Source organism: Takifugu rubripes, chromosome 20 (genome assembly GCF_901000725.2).
Source record: "Takifugu rubripes chromosome 20, fTakRub1.2, whole genome shotgun sequence".
Classification (NCBI taxonomy): Eukaryota; Metazoa; Chordata; class Actinopteri; order Tetraodontiformes; family Tetraodontidae; genus Takifugu; species Takifugu rubripes.
The window spans coordinates 217,838-235,808 of NC_042304.1; the positions used below are offsets into that span (position 1 = coordinate 217,838).

A 17,971-nucleotide genomic window follows, 5' to 3' on the forward strand; every position below is an offset into this window, starting at 1 on the left:
GCTAATCTATTACAGACACCGTTTCACCGTTGCTAATCTATTACAGACACCAAGAGCGACTCTAACAGCACTGGTAGCTCAGATATGTTGGCCAAAATGCCATCAGCCTCAATCTCAGCCAATAGCAAATTGATGAATGTAATAGCCGAGTTTCTGCCTATAAAGGGCGCTATTCTTACATGAATACAAAACATGCAACCTTGAAATACTGTACTTTGAAGTGTCAAGACGCATTAACCAGAATCAATCAACACGACTTCATACCCAAATACATCTGTTATCAAATACATCTGTACTTACTATTTTCTATAAATCTAATAATCCCAACCGTTTTTTGAAAAGCCGGAAACAGGAATTTCACAAACAGTGTAGCCGGTTCAGAAACCAGTCACCATTTCAGCTTCCGGCAGGTTACAGTTCAGGAATCCTTCTAATCTGGTGTCCCTGTGGGAAATGATCCATATCTTCCCAGTGACCAACCTGTTGTTGATGTGCTGTCAGATCCGTTCAGATAAGGACAGAAAGGAAAAGGTGGAGTATTATCTCACTGGACCTGGAGCCAACAAGCCCCCCGTAAACCTCTTTGTGGTGGACCACGTCACTGGATTTGTGCGCACCACTGATATCGTGGACCGTGAAAGATACCCATTTTTCAATGTGAGTGAATTCATGTGCATCTTTTCCAAATGACTAGAACTTTTTCAAATGAAACCCGGAGAACAAGTTCTGATCGATTTACACAAAGATTAATGAGAGGTTTGGACAAGGATTCAGTCAGTCCTCACTGCCTCCGCTGACATGCGCAGTGTTTGAGCTTTTTTCTTGAGTTAAGCCTCCATCCATCCATCCATCCATCCATCCATCCATCCATCCATCCATCCATCCATCCATCCATCACACAATTATTACAATATCTATCAATTATAATGATCTAAATCAATGTTTTCATAAATACACAAGTATGTAAATAACAGTTATGGTTTAATAGTATCTGGGTTGATGTAGGAACAAAGGGCTCCAACCAGGTACCATGTCTAAAACCATACCACCTGCAGTTCACTCTTCCCCTTCTGGTAAACAAACCCTAACTACTCATTCAACATGGCTGAAAGGCCTCTGTCAGCCCACTGGGTCATGGTCTCCTCTCCTCTCCTCTCCTCTCCTCTCCTCTCCTCTCCTCTCCTCTCCTCTCCTCTCCTCTCCTCTCCTCTCCTCTCCTCTCCTCTCCTCTCCTCTCCTCTCCTCTCCTCTCCTCTCCTCGCCTCTCCTCTCCTCTCCTCATCAGCAGGAGGGTTCCCCTACATGAGCCTGGTCCTGCTCAAGGTTTCTTCCTGTTAAAGGGGAGTTTTTCCTTGCCACTGTTGATTGTCTTGGGTTAGGCCCTGGGATTCTGGAAAGCGCCTTGAAACAATTTTTGATTGTAAAAGACGCTATATAAATAAAGATTGAGATTGAGATTGAGTTTAAAGGGGCACTAAGAATTCTTTTTTAGGTGCTCGGCTTGCTGTTGTGCCTGTAGACCAAAACAAAGGTGCATCTGGAACCAAAGAGCTGGAGACCAACACATAAATATACGCAAATTACAGCTTGAAATCTTCACATTCTGATTTTTTTCATTCCTTCTGTCTAAAAATGATCAATTCTGCTTATTGCCCTTTTAAGAACAATTAACATTTGAGAACAAACATTTAACTAGAATTGTTTTTTATTGTTAATGAATACCTTGATTCCTCAGTGGTTCCTTGTAGAATATAATAACCCTGCAGCTCTTTCTCATGTGTTTGTGTATTCCATGTAGTTAACAGGAGTAGCTAAGCACACTGATGGGACTTTAGCAGAGGCTGAAATCCCACTGACTGTCACAATATTGGACATGAATGACAACGCTCCCCACTTTGAGCTACATTCTGGTAACGTCTCAGAAGCCAGCAAAGAAGGTACAGCAGCACTGTTAACACCAAGTCAGCCGGTGGTGATCACAAAACAATCCTGCTAACCATTCATTGAACAAAACTGAATTTAACTTGTGATGATGATCAAACAAGTGCAAGAATCTGACAAAATCAGGTGGTATGATAAAACCATCTAGACAGACATTCAGGCTGTACCTAAGTCCTACCGGTTGAGGTCCAGGGATGCTGGAAAAAAGTGACACGGAGATCAAGGACCCATTGAAAACCATATATACTATCGTTTACATCCCAGTTGGGGGTGGTACCTCTGTCTGTAGAGGACTGGGCTGAGAAGTGAAGAATTCTCAGTTATTATCCTAGACGTAATGATCATATTTAGAGGGTCGTCTAATTATTAGGTTAATGTCTTAGTTATGCTGCTAGAGGCCGAGGTTGCCGTGGTCCACAAACATGATCACCTGATCACAAGGCTGCTGGAACCCTGCTGGGTCATGGCTGCCTCTCCTCTCCTCTCCTCTCCTCTCCTCTCCTCTCCTCTCCTCTCCTCTCCTCTCCTCTCCTCTCCTCTCCTCTCCTCTCCTCTCCTCTCTGTAACATTCTACACGTATCGCTGCCTTCATAGCTGTATGCTGACCTAAAGATCTCTGACCCTGCTGACCCACTGTATTTCCCTGATCTCTCACTAATCTCTCCTCTACCGGTCCTCCCCCTTCTCCCCCTTTCCTCCCACTCTATTCAGCCAGCCATCAGCAGGATGGTCCCACTACATGATTCTGGACCTGCCCAAGGTTTCTTCCTCTTAAAAGGGGAGTTTTTCCTTGCTACTGTTGCTTGTTGGGGGTCAGGCCCTGGGATTCTGTAAAGCACCTAGAAACAATTTTGATTGTAACAGATGCTACTGTATATAAATTCAAATTTAAGCCCTGGAATAAAAAGACGGACAGACAGATCTTCATTAATCTCAACAAAAAATGTTTTTCTAAGATGTTTTGACTTCTCTTCCTCCACTTTAGGTACCTTCGTTATGCAGATCGAGGGCAGAGATAATGACCAGCCTGGAACTATTAACTCACAGCTCTCCTATAGAATTATGAGCCAGGAGCCGGAAGGCATTGGTGAAATGTTCCAAATTGATGAAAAGACGGGAAAACTCTATGTGAAGGAGTCAACACTGGACAGAGAGGTGAAGCACGTGTGTTTCTTCACATATGCTTCACTCTGACTGGTCTGTAGTCGTGCTGTGTGGTTGCCATGGATATTTGTCCATTTCAAAGTTGCGTCCATATTCACAAGACATTGTCTTTATAAGATAGTTTTAAAAACACAAAGCCATGTCATCACCCATTTTTCTCGTAAACTATTTCATCACTAAATAGGACTATTGGACAGCAAGTTTGATACCTTGACTGATACCTCGTGAGATTCAACATAGGATCCTCTGCTGGTTTCTCCTCAACAGACTATTGACTTTTATAGACTAGTCATCCAAGGAGTGGATCTGGGAGGAGCCGCAGGAGGGCTGAAGGGGTCAGGAACCATAGAGATCAGAGTTCTTGACATCAATGACAACATCCCCACTTTGGAGCAGTCTGAGGTTTGAGTTATACGAAACACACACCTACAGTATGAGCACACACCCGAACACACACCAGTCTCATCCATCCATATCATGACTTTACATTTGGAGTGAACTACTGTTCATAATGGGGCTTGTTTTCTACAGTACACTGGCTCAGTGGATGAAAATATTCATGATGTAGTTGTGTTGAGAATACAAGCTCTGGATCTGGACCTTGAACACACCGACAACTGGCGTGCTGTTTTTGTAATCCTTAAAGGGAACGAAGACAATCTCTTTAGTATTGAAACAGATGAAAACTCTAATGAGGGCATCCTGAAGCTGATAAAGGTATCACCAGTCATATCTTTTCAGATACAATGACAGCATAATGGTTTTGTGCACTGTTTGATTTCAGTGTCTTGTATTGCTGTATTTTCCACAGCCTGTAGATTTTGAGGAAGTCCAGAATCTTGAGCTCTCCCTGCTCATTAGGAATGTGGCTCCTTTTATAAAGGGTGATGCAGTGGTGATGGATGTGGGGGTTAAAGTTGGAGAGGGGGAACCTCTGGCACCTGAAGCTGGCCCTGATGGGGGTGCATCAGCAGAGGTAGGATTACATATAGAAGGTCATGCTGGTGTGCAAGGCCCAGGAGTGGATCTGAGTGCAGGACTTCACCCAGAGGCAAATATAGATCTTGACATAAATGCTGGTGGAGTTGAACCTGAATCAGAACCAAAGGGAAAACGTTATTCCATTATGATAGCAGTAAATAATGTGCCAGAAGATCCTGCCTTCGTACCCCAGTTCAATGAAGTTCCTGTTACAGAAGATCCATATGATCAACCTGAGGACGGGATCATCACAGTCTTAGCTGCTGTAGATCCTGACACTGGAAAACCTGCTGAAAATGTCCGGTTAGTCATCAGACCGACCGTAGTGATAGTTGTGTTGTCAACATTGGTGTGATGAAATGGCAGCTGTATTGTTCACTATTTAACGAAAATGTTCTTGTCAAAAGTAGATTACTTTCATTCATCTAAACTCCAATATTGTTGGAGTTCTAGTGATCCTAATTTAGTTGATTAGCAGGAAACATAATCTGGCAATGCTTGAAATGCTTCAAAAACTGGGAGCAACTAAACAACCTCTTTTCAAAGCAACAACTTTAACATAAACTTCTGGTTCAGTGTGCTTCATTTCAGCTTCTACATTCCTGTTTTTACTCACTGTAATTATTGGACCTTAGGTATGCCAAAGCCTCTGATAGACCAGATAACTGGTTTACTATTGATGAAGACACCGCTGAAATTAAACTCAACAAGAAACCAGACAGAGAGTCACCATTCGTGGTGAACGGAACTTATATCGCCAAAATTGTGGCTGTATCTAAAGGTAAGACAGATGACAACACTTGCGTCTAAAAGCTTTTTGTCACTTTATTTTTTTCCCTCCTGCCAGCATTATATACAAGCAACCTTAGTTATGAAAAAGTCGTAAATGTCTGATTTATTACCTGTACCTGAGTTGGATGGCAGTCATAATTGCATAGTTGTACAGGTAATTTATGAACTCTCACCTGTCATCTTTGACTGAACAGCTCAAACCAGTTTGTATGGGTGGTAACTGTTAAGAGGTGGTCAACATTGTCACTACATAAGAGAGTCTCAAATTGTTCTTATGTTATCTCTCTAATGCAATCATATGCTGACTTTGCTTGAGCTTTGCGAGACCATTCATGCCTGATTGCATCACGTAGCTACTAACAGCATGGCGTTCCTAAAACATTTCAGAAGTTAAATATAGCAAAGCATTGATTCCTCACACATTAAACACATTGGGGAATGCTTAGAGCGTGACCCTATCGGCTGTTGTCATCCTCAGAGGATCAATCAGTAACAGCTACAGGAACCATTGGCATCAAGGTCACAGACTCCAATGACCACTGTCCGACCCTGACCAGCACCCACAGCAGTCTGTGTGCTGATAAGAAGACTGTGTACGTCACTGCTTTGGATGAAGATGCTAACCCCAATGCTGCTCCGTTCACGTTCACAATTGACCCAGAGGGCTCTCAAGGCAGCTGGGACATTGAAGTCATCAATGGTAAAACAGCACATTAACTGTGCTGGAGCTTTCTCCTGAGTTTGTGTATCTATGCAAATATTCAAGGTTGATATCCAATGTTGACATTTAGACCTGGGCATGTGGTTTCTAAATGTATTTGTGGCATCTGTTTGAGATTATGCAAGTCACAAAGATAATGTACCTCAATACTTTGGCAAGAGAGATATGATGTTTTGATAGGGCAAGAACTGTACTTTACATAGGTGACATTAGTCCGTTACAATGGGACTGGGTTTGCTGACAGGTCTTTTGACCTTATTTAGGTACGACGGCTGCTCTCCATTCTCGTGAGAATCTGTGGCCTGGTATTTACAAGCTGCAGGTGATGGTTTCAGATGCTCAAGGTCTCTCCTGCCCAGTCGACGAGGTATTCACCCTCCATGTTTGTACATGTGTGGACTCCGACATGTGTCGCTTCAGGCCAGACAGAAGGGTGACTTCATCGTCTGAGCTGTCAGCTGCAGCTATCGGCCTGCTGCTCCTGGCTTTGGGTCTACTGTTGCGTGAGTTGTTCATTTGTGACTGTGTAATATTATTACACTGGTGAGCCTAAGCTGACTTTAGGTGTAAATGCTTGTTTCATCGACAGCTGGTGACTTGTCCAGTGTGACTGTCAACTACCCAAAATTAGCCCGATATAAAAGCTTTTTGTCTATATTTGACAAAAAAACTTCCAGAAGGAGGACATGTTCCTCAACTAGGATGTTGATTTGATCTCTTTTCCTACAGTCCTCCCTCTGCTGCTGCTGTTCTGCCAGTGTGGAGGAGCAAACACCATCTTTCCAGACCAATTCACTGATTTGCCATTTGAGGCCAAACAACACCTCATATCATACCACACAGAGGGCAACGGCAAAGATGAGGTGGGGTTTTATAACTGTCCAATTAGGTTAGAGTGGATTTCCAAATGTTTCATGACCAGAACCTGCTTGTGTCCAAAGATGAATATTACTGTACAAAAGAGCTATGCTTTGAATTAATACAGTGTGGAAAGACTTACATTTCTGATCCTGAGTTGTGAAAAATAAGTCTTATTTAAAAAAGCATTGCCAATGTTATACATTATTAATTTTACATATTACTATTTTTTTTAATTATTTTTTAATTAATTATTAATTTTGTTTTCCCAGATAGATAGATAGATAGATAGATAGATAGATAGATAGATAGATAGATAGATAGATAGATAGATAGATAGATAGATAGATAGATAGATAGATAGATAGATAGATAGATAGATAGATAGATAGATAGATAGTGGTACTGCTGATTATCCCCATCCTGCTGCTACTACCATGCTCTCTTCAGATCTAACAATGTTCTCTTGTTTCTGAAGGAAGTACCACTTAAGAGCATTCCTGTCATGACAACTGAGATGGGATCAGCAGCAAATTTCAAGACAGTTCCTTCTAAGATAATTGAAACTTATGAGACCTCAACATTCCACAAAGAGTCTATGGAATCCAAATTTCAGGAAACCCAGGAGATCTTCAACAGTGTCCTTGGGTTTTCAGATCAGTCACTCCTGCAGGGCAACATTCTCAGCAGAACACAGGTGCTTGGCACAACCACAACTCTTTTTGAAGATATAGCTTTGTCTGATGCTTTCCTGAAGGATTACTACACGCAGGTACAGTAATAACCTTACATGCACAACGGTTTGAGGCTGCCTCAGAGATACTGACGCCAGTATTTGCCCTTTGTCCCAGAGAGCTCAGTGGGCTATGCCAGTAGATGGACTGTTGGAATTTCACTTTGATGGCCAGGGCTCCTCGGCAGGCTCGGTCAGCAGCTGCAGCCTCCTGGACTCTCAGGATGACTTGCAGTTCCTTGACGACATTGGGATGAAGTTCAAAACTCTGGCAGAAATCTGTTCTCCACCAGAAAAACCATTACCATTCACAACTACTCTATCTGTAGAAACCCTGACACGCCGTGACCAAACTGTTCAGCCACAACTTGAGTCTGTTGTTGAGACGATGCAAATTGATGGGAGAAAAGAGACGTTAATTTCAATGTCTCTCATCTCCAAATCATCTGTCAATAATCTAAGCACCTCCCCAACCTCAATGAAACTTCCTCACACTAAAACCGCCACCATCAAACATTCCTGTAACGACAGTCAAATGGCTGCTTTGCTTCCTCAGTCACAGACAGTGTTACTACAGCAGCAGCCATTTTACTACACTACTAGTACTGTCCTGCACCCTGTGCAGTATGTGGTCCAACCACCAATTCAGAATATGGTGCTACTTGCAGATGAAGCCCCCAGGGCTAATTTTCCAGGTGTTTCTGTGGTGCATGACTCCAAGAATCCCCCTGGACCAGTAAAAGGTTCAGCATGTGGGATTGTTATCAAAGGATCTGAGCACAGCAAAAACCTTGAGAGCCGCGCGATTCCAACAAGCCCTACCCTGGTGCTTCCAGTGAGCCCAGGTATGGCTCAGAGCTCAGGCTCTGTCAAAGGCTGGAAGATTGTGGTGCCAAATCCAGATGGTAAACCTAATTTTGTTGGCTCATTAGTTGCCAATAAAAGTTCAGGTGTAGCACAGAAGGATCCAGTACCATCCTGGGGTACCTTGCACATATGTGCTATCCCAGTAAAGAAAGCTGCCCCTCCTCAGGAGAGTAAAGACCAGCAGCCTGAGTAGAGTTGCTTTTCTTTTGTCAGAGAAAACTATATCTAAAACCAGAAGGGAATATACAAGCATATGTCCAGTCGGCCACACAGGCTGGGCAATGAAAATCAGAGTACCAACAAATAGATTGACAGTGTTTCACACACACATGTAAATCTGATTCACTGAAGAGGTCACTATTAGAATATGTTAATGGGGGAGCTGATATAAAGAAGATATGGTCATCCAGGGTTTCGTTGCTGAGGTCGCTTATGCAACGAGAAAATACAAATAATTACACAAATCTCACACCAGAACTTCCACTACATCACAGTAAAGACCAGAACAAAGACAGCAAGGAGATCTGCATCAAAGTGGAGTTGAGTATCAAAAGAACCTATAGAAGCAGCTGTGAAGACTCAACAAGTGAAACAAGTAACAGAGGAAGAATGTAAATAAATGTAAAACACAGTGCACAGCACCTCTTGCTACATAGTTAAAACAGGATATGTAACACTTAACATATTATTATCTGCAAGTAAGAAGAAGCTCATGATATAAAGTGGAACCCTCGACCACAGTGGCAGTTTGGAGGAGGTATTGTTGATGGAAAAACTAACAGTTAATGGAGATTTAATGATAATGGAGTGATTACAGAAGCTAGGCCAGACCTTTAAACACATGTGTGCTTTAGTTGTGATGTTGTGATGTTTGTTAGTTGAGCACCAGTTTTTTGTGGGTGTAGATTGTTTATCCGCGTATGAAAGGCACTGTAAAACTGGGATTTGGAGGGTTGATGTACAGTATATCCAAGGTAGTTTTCTCTGTCAACTGGACTGGGTTTCTTCTCTTGAAGACGTTTCGCCTTCTATCCAGAAGGCTTCTTCAGTTCTGAAATCGCTGGGGAGAGAGCTTGAGAATATATAGCCCCTGGACCATTTGCATGCTAATGATCTGGGTGGTCACCTGAGAGTCGTTAGCAGGGTCGTTGGTCGGGTCGTTGACCTAGTTTCTGTTGAGATGTCTCCCCTTTGTCTGCTGGGTCACATGGTGATGAGTCACTGGGTCTCTTGGAATGGTGTGAATGTTTGTTTTGCTGTTGGAAGGAGTGGAGGACTGCATTGTATGTGGGTGATAGGAAGTGCCTCAGGCCACCACCCCTGTTTAAGGATGGTTTCTCCAATTTAACATGGATAGCTTCCTTGACCCCCCTTTCGAACCAGCGGTCTTCTCTGGCCAGTATCCGTACTTGGCTGTCCTCGAAGGAGTGCCCACTCTCCTTTAAGTGTAAGTGGACTGCTGAATCCTGACCCGAAGAGGTGGCACGTCTGTGTTGTGCCATTCTTCTGTGTAGAGGTTGTTTGGTTTCCCCAATGTACAGTTCCTTGCATTCCTCCTGGCACTGTACAGCATAAACAACATTACTTTGTTTGGGTCTTGGTGTCTTGTCCTTTGGGTGTACTAACCTCTGTCTGAGGGTGTTGCTGGGTTTGAAATGAACCGGTATGTCGTGTTTCTGGAGGATCCTCCTAAACTTCTCCGAGACTCCAGACAGGTAGGGGATGGAAACGCTGCGGCGTTTGTTTCTCTCCTCCTCTCCTTTGCTGAGGTCTTGCTTTCTTGAGGTTTTGGTGAAGGCCCAGTCTGGGTAGCCACATGTTTTGAGAGCTGTCTTAATGTGGTTCTGTTCCTTCTTTCTGCCTTGGGATGTGGTGGGTATTTCCCTGGCCCGGTGTTGGAGAGTTCTGATCACTCCCAACTTGTGTTCCAGTGGGTGGTGAGAGTCAAACTGGAGGTACTGGTCAGTGTGTGTAGGTTTTCTGTAGACTTCGATGGTGAGATTTCTGTCCTCAGTGATCTTGACTGCGCAGTCCAGAAAGGCCAGACTGTTTCCTTTTACCTCTTCCCGGGTGAATTTTACATGCTCGTCTGTTTTGTTGAGGTGATCGGAGAACGCTTCCAATTCTTGTATTTGAATTTTGACCCAGGTGTCATCCACATACCTGAACCAGTGGCTTGGCGCAGTTCCTGTGAAGGATGTCAGGGCCTGGGATTCCACCTTCTCCATGTATAGATTGGCAACTATAGGGGATACTGGTGAGCCCATGGCACAGCCATGTTTCTGCCTGTAGAAGCCTTCTCTGTACTGGAAATAGGTGGTGTTCAAACACAGGTCCAGCATGGTGCAGATTTGGGCCGGTGTTAAGGTTGTTCTTTCTGTAAGATTCTTGTCCAATAGAAGGTGCTTGTGGATGGTGTCTATGGCGCTGGCGGTGGGGATGCACGTGAAGAGTGACGTGACATCATAAGATACCATAGTCTCTTCTGGAAGTAGTGTGAGTCCAATGACTTTTTGAGCAAAGTCTTGGGAGTTTTTGATGTGGTGTGGGGTGTTACCAACCATGGGCGACAAGATGGAGGCCAAGTATTTGGAAATGTTGTAGGTTACCGAATTGATGCTGCTTACTATGGGTCTGAGAGGGGTCCCTGGTTTGTGGATCTTGGGCAATCCATAAATGCAAGGGATGGTTTCTCCTGGATATAGACGGTAGTATTGTGGTCTGTCAATGGCTTTATCCTTTTCCAGTTTCTGTAGTAAGTCTACCACCTTCTTCTTGTATGAGCTGGTGGGGTCCCGTTTGAGTTTCTCATACGTGGCGGTATCTGTCAGAAGACTGAGTATTTTGGTGTCATAGTCAGTGGTATTGAGTACGACCGTGCACCTACCTTTGTCAGCTGGTAAGATGGTGATGTTCTTGTCCTTGGCTAAGGATGCAATGGCTCTTTTTTCCTCATTCGTGATATTGGAGGTGGGAGGTTTTGCACTAGCAAGAGCGGCTGTTACCTTGAGTCTAATCTGTTCTGCTTCTGCTTCCGGGAGTTTGTTGTTTCTAATGGCAGTCTCAGTGGCTGTGATGAGTTCGACAGTCGGTACCTCTTCAGGTTTACTGTTGATCTGATGCGTAGACCATGTCACATCCCTGTCTGACTCACAACGGGAGAAATGGGTAAAAAAACCTATCAGACAGGGAGCTCACACAAGCCGAGGAGGAAGTGCTGTCCAAAGGTTTGAATTTTTCAGTCACCCCTGAAGAGGTACCGACTGTCGAACTCATCACAGCCACTGAGACTGCCATTAGAAACAACAAACTCCCGGAAGCAGAAGCAGAACAGATTAGACTCAAGGTAACAGCCGCTCTTGCTAGTGCAAAACCTCCCACCTCCAATATCACGAATGAGGAAAAAAGAGCCATTGCATCCTTAGCCAAGGACAAGAACATCACCATCTTACCAGCTGACAAAGGTAGGTGCACGGTCGTACTCAATACCACTGACTATGACACCAAAATACTCAGTCTTCTGACAGATACCGCCACGTATGAGAAACTCAAACGGGACCCCACCAGCTCATACAAGAAGAAGGTGGTAGACTTACTACAGAAACTGGAAAAGGATAAAGCCATTGACAGACCACAATACTACCGTCTATATCCAGGAGAAACCATCCCTTGCATTTATGGATTGCCCAAGATCCACAAACCAGGGACCCCTCTCAGACCCATAGTAAGCAGCATCAATTCGGTAACCTACAACATTTCCAAATACTTGGCCTCCATCTTGTCGCCCATGGTTGGTAACACCCCACACCACATCAAAAACTCCCAAGACTTTGCTCAAAAAGTCATTGGACTCACACTACTTCCAGAAGAGACTATGGTATCTTATGATGTCACGTCACTCTTCACGTGCATCCCCACCGCCAGCGCCATAGACACCATCCACAAGCACCTTCTATTGGACAAGAATCTTACAGAAAGAACAACCTTAACACCGGCCCAAATCTGCACCATGCTGGACCTGTGTTTGAACACCACCTATTTCCAGTACAGAGAAGGCTTCTACAGGCAGAAACATGGCTGTGCCATGGGCTCACCAGTATCCCCTATAGTTGCCAATCTATACATGGAGAAGGTGGAATCCCAGGCCCTGACATCCTTCACAGGAACTGCGCCAAGCCACTGGTTCAGGTATGTGGATGACACCTGGGTCAAAATTCAAATACAAGAATTGGAAGCGTTCTCCGATCACCTCAACAAAACAGACGAGCATGTAAAATTCACCCGGGAAGAGGTAAAAGGAAACAGTCTGGCCTTTCTGGACTGCGCAGTCAAGATCACTGAGGACAGAAATCTCACCATCGAAGTCTACAGAAAACCTACACACACTGACCAGTACCTCCAGTTTGACTCTCACCACCCACTGGAACACAAGTTGGGAGTGATCAGAACTCTCCAACACCGGGCCAGGGAAATACCCACCACATCCCAAGGCAGAAAGAAGGAACAGAACCACATTAAGACAGCTCTCAAAACATGTGGCTACCCAGACTGGGCCTTCACCAAAACCTCAAGAAAGCAAGACCTCAGCAAAGGAGAGGAGGAGAGAAACAAACGCCGCAGCGTTTCCATCCCCTACCTGTCTGGAGTCTCGGAGAAGTTTAGGAGGATCCTCCAGAAACACGACATACCGGTTCATTTCAAACCCAGCAACACCCTCAGACAGAGGTTAGTACACCCAAAGGACAAGACACCAAGACCCAAACAAAGTAATGTTGTTTATGCTGTACAGTGCCAGGAGGAATGCAAGGAACTGTACATTGGGGAAACCAAACAACCTCTACACAGAAGAATGGCACAACACAGACGTGCCACCTCTTCGGGTCAGGATTCAGCAGTCCACTTACACTTAAAGGAGAGTGGGCACTCCTTCGAGGACAGCCAAGTACGGATACTGGCCAGAGAAGACCGCTGGTTCGAAAGGGGGGTCAAGGAAGCTATCCATGTTAAATTGGAGAAACCATCCTTAAACAGGGGTGGTGGCCTGAGGCACTTCCTATCACCCACATACAATGCAGTCCTCCACTCCTTCCAACAGCAAAACAAACATTCACACCATTCCAAGAGACCCAGTGACTCATCACCATGTGACCCAGCAGACAAAGGGGAGACATCTCAACAGAAACTAGGTCAACGACCCGACCAACGACCCTGCTAACGACTCTCAGGTGACCACCCAGATCATTAGCATGCAAATGGTCCAGGGGCTATATATTCTCAAGCTCTCTCCCCAGCGATTTCAGAACTGAAGAAGCCTTCTGGATAGAAGGCGAAACGTCTTCAAGAGAAGAAACCCAGTCCAGTTGACAGAGAAAACTACCTTGGATACAATGACCTGGATGACTGAGAATTTACACAGACGATGTACAGTATAGTTCTATTAAAAGAGGACCCTTGTGAAACCTCATTGCTCATGTTGACGTGAGATTGTGAGTGTCTCTCTTTCCTGCTTCAGGTGTTTACACAGACCAGATTGCAGAAAAATATGCCACCTCCTTTAAACTCTGTCTAGTTAATTATATAAAGGCAAATGAAGGTAAACACAATTTAGTTTAGAACTTCTACTCATCTTCCTTAAATTTAAGGTATCAAGAAAATAATTTCCATCCTCCTCCATTTTTGTCTAAATGCATTCATGGTCAACTTCAACCTTAAAGTGTTTATTGTCATATGTACAGAAGAAACAAGTTCATTGTACAACAAAATTCTTACATTGCTACCCATGAGGAATGCCAGAACAAGCATTTTAAAAAAAGTAGTTTAAAAATAGTACAAAAATAGTGCAAGAAGAAATAGTGTAGCAGTACATTGGTTATAGCAATTGCAATACAATAAAACGAAGTACAAACTGTGCAGGAATAAACAGATAGTATATACAAATATACAAATAATAATAATGTGCAAATGCAGTGCAGATATGTGCAAATGCGCAACAGAGGAATGTATGCAAATCTATTGTGTGTGGTAGTCCGTGGTTGTATGTCCTGTCAACTGTTCAGGAGTCTGATGGCACTTGGATAGAGGGAGTTCTTCAGCCTGGAAGTCCTGCATTTTACACTTTTGTACCTCCCATCTGAGGGCAGAATGGTGAACAGGGGGTGGGTGGGGTCCTTCAAGATGGAGGCAGCTCTACTACGGACTCTGCGGTGGTAGATGCCCTGCAGGGAGAGCAGCGGAGTCCTGGTGATCTTCTTGGCTAGTCTTCATCACTCTTTGCAAGTGTTTGAGGTCCATCGCAGTAATGCTGCTGTATCACACAGTGATGTAGCTGGTCAGGATGCTCTCAACAATGCCGCTGTAGAAGTTGCTGAGGATTTCCTGTGACATACCAAACTTCCTCAGCCTTCTCATGAAATACAGCTGTTGTTGAGCCCGGTGTTGTCCGCGAACTTTAGGATAATGTTGTCCTTGTGGGAAGTGACACAGTTGTGGGTGAACAGGGTAGAGGATGGAGCTGAGGACACATCCCCGAGGGGTGCCAATGTTTGTGGTGATGCTGGCTGAAGTCCTATTTCTGATCCTGACAGACTGGGGTATGCCGGTCAGAAAGTCCAGGAGGCAGTCACAGAGGGTGGGGTGCAATGTCATGTTTTTTGTGGATAGTAGTGTGACAAGTGTGGACAGTTTGTGGGTGAATTTGTGACCGTGTCAAAGGCAGAGCTGTAGTCGAGTATTGTTGGATCGCAATACCTCTCGTGTGTCACTGCTAATCCACGTGTTCTTTGAATGAAGACTTCAAGAAGAAAAATGCCAATTTCAAAATGTATTGCAATAGAACCAATTCAAGATACAAATATTACAGAGCTCCGGGCCAGTTCATAACCCTACAATAACAGAGTCCATTGCCAGGGCATGAAGTCTGACAACCTAACTATCCCTTGGCCCAGTCTTTTATAGAAACACAAATGCAAATTATCAATGCTCATACAGTCCAATCCAGTCCTTCTTCTTAGATGACCTCGTCCTCTTCTTCCAGTCCCATTTGATGTTGATGCAGTCCTTGTTCTCCATTGTCTTCCCAGATGGCCAGATCAAAGTTCACATTCTTCATGCAAATAAGCTTATTAAGCTACACCACAATGCTGTCCCATTTTACGATAGGTGTTTAACACCTCCAGCCTGACTTCCTCCTGAGATCTAAACACAGTCCTGTCAAAGAAATGTCTCTGATCTTTAATACATTTGCTAATGAGTCTACCATGCCTAACTTCTAAAGTACTTTTAAGATAAGACAGGAACATATAGTAGAACACATGATAACAAGATAAACACAACTCTTCAGTATCCTGATGTAGGAGTCTTTATTTTCCAGGTGGAGAAGGGAATAATTGAGGGCAGCAGCGACGGCATCTGAGGTGGACCTGTTGGGCCGGTAGGCACACTGCAGGGGGTCCGTGGTGTCCGGTATACTGCTCTGAATGTGGGTCAGCACCACTCTCTCAAAACACTTTATAATGATTGGAGTGAGTGCTGCTGGCCTGTAGTTATTCATGCAGGTAGGTGGATTCTTCTTGGAGAGGAGGACGATGGGTGTGCTCTTGAAGCAGAGTGGAACAATGCTCAGGCTAAAGGAAAGGTTGAAGATGGAGTTGAGAGCATCAGCCAGCTTGTTGCCACAAGCTCTGAGAGCCTGCCCAGGGACATTGTCTTGTCCATTTGCCTTGTGGGGGTTGATCTTCCTCAGGGCCCTGTGTACTTGGTCTGATGATAAGGTTGGTGGGGGGGAGGGAGGAAGTGTCCCGTGTGCGTTGCCTCTCTGTGTTGTAGCTTGAGGTCTTAAAGTGGATGTAAAAGGTGTTGAGGTTGAGGCCTGGGGCTGGGGCTCAATCGCGAGCGCCTGGTGGCCAAGCCAACGTCCATGGGATGGTGAAGAAGGAGCTGAGCCAGAAGGTGAAGCTAGATCGATTTACCGGTCGATCTACCTCTCAATCCTCACCTATGGCCATCAACGTTGGGTGGTGACTGAAAGAACGAGATCGCGGATACAAGCGGCCAAAATGAGTTTCCTAAGGTTAGCCGAGCTCAACCTTAGAGATAGGGTGAGAAGCTCGGACATCCGGGAGAAGCTCGGAGTAGAACAGCTGCTTCTCCACATTGAAAGGAGTCAGCTTGGGTGGCTCGGGCACCTGGCCATGATGCCTTCCGGGCGCCTCCCTTTAGAGGTGTTCTGGACATGTCCCACCGGGAGGAGGCCTCGTGGCCGGCCCAGGACTAGGTGGAGGGATTACATCTCTCGCCTGGCTTGGGAGCAGCTGGGGGTCCCCCCGGAGGAACTGATGAAAGTGGCCGGGGAGAGGGCTGTCTGGGCATCCCACCTGAAGCTGCTGCCCCCGTGACCCGGATCCGGATAAGCGAGAGAAAACGAACGAACAAACTGACACGGCATGATGCTGAAAAGTTAATCCATGCATTTGTTACTTCCAGGCTGTACTATTGTAATTCTTTATTATCAGGGTATCCAAACAACTCTTTAAGAAGCCTCCAGGTGATCAAAAATGCCACAGCTAGAGTTCTGACAGGTACTGAGCTTCTTCACTGATAAAGTTCTAGCTATCAGAGAAAAAGCTAACCAGGCCATCTCAGGACCATCACCAGATGTGCTGACTGTGGGAACATACAGGGTCTCCAACAAGCCCTTAAATTCCTTCAGCCCTATATATTTTTCTGAGGCGTCATCGCTAATTCAGAAATCCAAGACCACAACGTGTCTTTTAGATCCCATCCCAGCACACCTGTTGATGGATGTTTTATCAATGATAGGCAGTTCTATCCTGGACCAGATCAATTGTTCTTTAGTGACTGGTTATGTACCCCGGTTCTACAAGGTGGCAGTGATTAAGCCCTTCCTTGAAAAAACATCACTGGATCCTGATGTGTTATGTCACAGCTGCGGGCAATCTCGCCCATGAGTCAGTTCGCCCCGCGCACCTGTTGCTAATCAGGACACTAATGAGCCCCCTTCTTAGTTCCCGGAGTTACGCCGGCTCCCTGCCAGATCGTCGTTCGAGGTTCAGATGACTTTCCAGAGTTTTTCCTGTTTGCCTGCCTGCCCGGTTCCGACCTTGGCTGTCCCTGACAGGAACCGGGAACTAAGAAGGGGGCTCATTAGTGTCTTGATTAGCAACAGGTGCGGGGGGCGAACTGACTCACGGGCGAGATTGCCCGCAGCTGTGACAGACTGTCACGGACCAGACGAGAACCCAAATGCGACACCAGAGTTTGACTGAACAACAGCTTTATTGTCAGAAACAGACAATAGACAGGATTCACCGGGGAGCGAGCAGGATAGAGTAGTCGGGTACAGGCAAGGTCAGAACCGGGCAGGCAGGAAAACAGGAAAACGCTCGAAAGTCATCTGAACCACGAACGACGATCTGGCAGGGAGCTGGCGTAACTCCGGGAACTAAGAAGGGGGCTCATCAGTGTCCTGATTAGCAACAGGTGCGCGGGGCGAACTGAATCACGGGCGAGATTGCCCGCAGCTGTGACAGTGTTAGCAAATTATAGGCCGATATCCAACCTTCCTTTTGTCTCTAAAATTCTTGAGAAGGTGGTGGTCACTCAGTTACTGGAGTGCCTGCAGAGAAACAGCCTGTTTGAGATGTTTCAGTCAGGCTTTAGAGCTCACCACAGCACAGAAACAGCACTTATTAAAGTTACTAATGATCTTTTAACTTCATATCATGGACTTCTATGCTGGTTCTGCTGGACCTCAGTGCTGCTTTTGATACAGTTGATCACAGCATCCTGTTACAGAGATTGGAACATATGATTGGGATTAAAGGGACAGCCCTAGACTAGTTTTGATCATATTTATCATGTAGCCCACTACTATCACAACTATGTCAGAAGGGCTT

The 17,971-nt window shown here is 45.1% G+C and overlaps 1 protein-coding gene across 1 annotated transcript; it reads left to right on the top strand.

Moving 5' to 3' along the window:
- Nucleotides 1-453: 453 nt before the first annotated feature.
- On the top strand, nucleotides 454-8,998 carry LOC101068660 (desmoglein-3-like). Its single transcript, XM_029828340.1, has 12 exons — nucleotides 454-657; nucleotides 1,799-1,937; nucleotides 2,927-3,096; nucleotides 3,373-3,507; nucleotides 3,637-3,822; nucleotides 3,917-4,389; nucleotides 4,722-4,867; nucleotides 5,357-5,578; nucleotides 5,863-6,102; nucleotides 6,329-6,462; nucleotides 6,936-7,229; nucleotides 7,309-8,998. The coding sequence occupies exons 1-12, from the start codon at nucleotides 454-456 to the stop codon at nucleotides 8,248-8,250; spliced, it is 3,285 nt and encodes a 1,094-aa protein (XP_029684200.1). The 3' UTR covers nucleotides 8,251-8,998.
- The last annotated feature ends 8,973 nt before the right edge of the window (nucleotides 8,999-17,971 follow it).

Excerpts from the sequence above, each read along its gene's own strand:
- LOC101068660 (XM_029828340.1), top strand. The coding sequence starts at position 454 with ATGATCCATATCTTCCCAGTGACCAACCTGTTGTTGATGTGCTGTCAG. Across the intron at positions 3,823-3,916 it reads GCATCCTGAAGCTGATAAAG|CCTGTAGATTTTGAGGAAGT; the intron begins GTATCACCAGTC and ends TATTTTCCACAG. Across the intron at positions 6,103-6,328 it reads GGCTTTGGGTCTACTGTTGC|TCCTCCCTCTGCTGCTGCTG; the intron begins GTGAGTTGTTCA and ends CTTTTCCTACAG.